This window comes from Temnothorax curvispinosus, unplaced genomic scaffold, assembly GCF_003070985.1.
Source record: "Temnothorax curvispinosus isolate PA1 unplaced genomic scaffold, ASM307098v1 QBEX01011407.1, whole genome shotgun sequence".
NCBI lineage: Eukaryota > Metazoa > Arthropoda > Insecta > Hymenoptera > Formicidae > Temnothorax > Temnothorax curvispinosus.
In genome coordinates this window covers 496-3,329 of record NW_020221187.1, presented here as the reverse complement: position 1 = coordinate 3,329, position 2,834 = coordinate 496, and the positions used below count along the sequence as shown (strand labels likewise).

The 2,834-nt window shown below is 33.6% G+C and overlaps 1 protein-coding gene across 1 annotated transcript; it reads right to left on the bottom strand.

Annotated features, from left to right (window-relative positions):
• Window positions 1-12: 12 nt before the first annotated feature.
• On the bottom strand, window positions 13-2,455 carry LOC112461445 (protein OPI10 homolog). Its single transcript, XM_025026688.1, has 3 exons — window positions 2,036-2,455; window positions 644-773; window positions 13-544 (listed from the first exon to the last, which is right to left on the bottom strand). Exons 1-3 carry the CDS (start codon window positions 2,063-2,065, stop codon window positions 114-116), a joined length of 591 nt encoding a protein of 196 aa, XP_024882456.1. The 5' UTR covers window positions 2,066-2,455; the 3' UTR covers window positions 13-113.
• Between the last annotated feature and the right edge of the window lie 379 nt (window positions 2,456-2,834).

Here is a 2,834-nt window from a genome sequence, read left to right as displayed (position 1 = left end):
GTGTGTGTGTGTGTGTGTGTGTGTGTGTGTGTGTGTGTGTGTGTGTGTGTGTGTGTGTGTGTGTGTGTATCAATAGAAAATCCAAATTTCATACTATGTGATCATAATTATAATCATGACTTCCAAAAATTCGGATTCTGCTGCAACCGTCTCTCAAAGGTTTCATACCAGCTCTGTAATGTAGATAGAGGCACATAGTTCTCAGTAGGATTTGGCGTCATTTGCCCTTGCGTCACTGTGAAACTAGTCACATAATTCACAAAACTTGTTAACATCTTTTGTACAAATTCCACGAAAGAGTTGGTCGTAGTTGCGGCAACGGTAGCTACTTGCTGCTCAATCACCGCCAGTGGTTCAACCGACACACCAATCTGCGCGAAGTGCGAGATCTTACCAACCCCAAAAATTCCTAAATTGCTGTTTTCAAATTCATGATTTTTCTTTAGATTCGATATTTTAAAGATGGCCGATGGCTTAGAATTGGAAACGTATCCAAGGAATTGCCAGTTGGGCGGCGCATTCGGATCTGGCCAACTAAAGTATACTGTAAATGATAATTGTTTAAATTAATTTCAATATAAAAAAAGTCTAGACATCTCCATAGTTTATTTGCAAAAGTAATCTTTATTGTCTTCTGTCTTACCTGCACCTCCCATACCATCTGGGAAAGGGACAGTGCCAGTGAGAAATACTACTATATGGTTTATATTATCAGCGTCAGGTATAGTAATTAAGAACTGATTTTCACCAACTTGTTGAAAATCGGTTTGGACCTAAAATATGAACATTACATTTATATATACAGTGTGTTTAAAAAAAAAGTGTCCCATATTTTGAGAACAGGTAGTACTCATCAAAATGAGAAGAAAATGTCCAGTAAGCATGGGTCCTAAATCAAATACGTGTTGAGATATGGACTAATCTTTATTATATAGGAGGTGTTCTATGTGATTTTCACTCATTGTCACATATTTTAAATAAAAAAATATACATTCCTATAATGTTTGTACGTCGTCGATAGATGTTGAATAAATTAAGGTCTTTAAATGATAAACATTGCCCTCTTCTTATATTAGTTGTATTATTTCTGCAGTGCAGTAAAGTTTGATCATTAGTCATTATCAAGTATCGACAACATACAAACATTGTAGGAATTGGTATTTTTTTAATTTAAAATAAATGATTGAGAACCACATAGAACACCTCATATAGTATATAATAAAGATTAATCCATATCTCAACAGGTATTTAATTTAGAACCCATGTTTACTGAACATTTTCTTCTTATTTTGATGCATACTACCTGTTCTCAAAATATGGGACACTTTTTTTAAACACCCTGTGTGTGTGTGTGTATGTGTGTGTGTGTGTGTGTGTGTGTCTGTGTGTGTGAGATGTTTTTATTGTAGGTTATAATAACTAGCCTATTGTAAAGTTAGCATATTATAAGTAATTGATCTATTGTAAATAAAAAATATATATTATTAAACACTCCTGTTTCCATATCATTAAAAATTAACTATTATTTATATTTCCTTCATATTCTAAAATCTTATTACAAAAGTTAATAAAGAATAATTGATCATATCTCAATCAAATTTTACTAATGTATGTAATAATAACAATTTTACAATTGCTGCTATTGTTAAATATATAAAATAGTATTTATTAATCCAGCAGATACTAAGGCAAAAATATACAGTAAGACTACTAAAGTAGAGTTTAGTCGTAATTTAAAATCTTAAGTTATAACTGAAAATTTTAGAATATTTTAAACTTTTGTTGGATCCAAATTATATCAATAAAATTGATAAGCTTCAAAATTTTTTTTTAAAACCTTTTTATTATAAAGCAAACAATTACAGAGTAACTGTAAAAATAACATTATATTTGTATTATATAGAGTTTGTTCTGCCAAGTTAATAAGACAAAAACTACAAATAAAAAGTATGTTTTATAATTCATAATCGATCGAAATAAACCTGACGTTAACAATTAAGAAATGTGATAGCATAATGGAGTTTAATGTACTCACGAGTCGGCCAGCTACAATTATACCGAGCATTCTTGCGGACACATTTAGATTATTTTATTCCGTTTATCACAGAGTATATCAGAATTGATCAGAATATACCGAAAAACTGCCCCAAAAATGTAATTAGCGTCTTCATATCATTCCAAGAATCATCCTTCGCACATTACTTTACGGAATTTACCATAGATGCATCAATAGATATAGAACGGGAACTTGATACGTAAAAAATGCTAATACGCGTTTTCTAGAAAGTCTCTAATGTGTGCTTTTCATTTAGCGACTCAAGTCGACACTAGAGTCCCTTTGCCCGTATCAGACTACGGATTGGGATTGAGATTGGATTGAAATTTATGGCGTTTTCGATTTGCTACTCGACCCGATTCGGGTTGCATAGATATGTGTATTCCAATTCCACGTCAATAATGTTACTGATGATGCGACCCATGCCCATGGTGTAAGTAGACAGCATTCCTGATAAAGCATTCCCGATGCTGCGCACTCGTTCAGTTTTTGAACCAATCAGCGCGCGACCTGTTTTGCGAGAAAAGCAATATGGCTGCTTCCGTCAGTGGGTGCATTCGGGGAGACGCTATTGGCCTAGTTTATACCGATCTCTTGATACGCGTATCAAATAGTATATTTGAACTGATCAGCCAATAATCAGACTTATTTACTATATTTAATACGCGTATCAAGTGATCGGTGTAAACTAGGCCATTAACGCTATAAACACAAACGCTATGAACTTCGTTCAAAAAGCCAATAGGGCGACAGCGATAGCAAGCTCCCCGAACGCAGC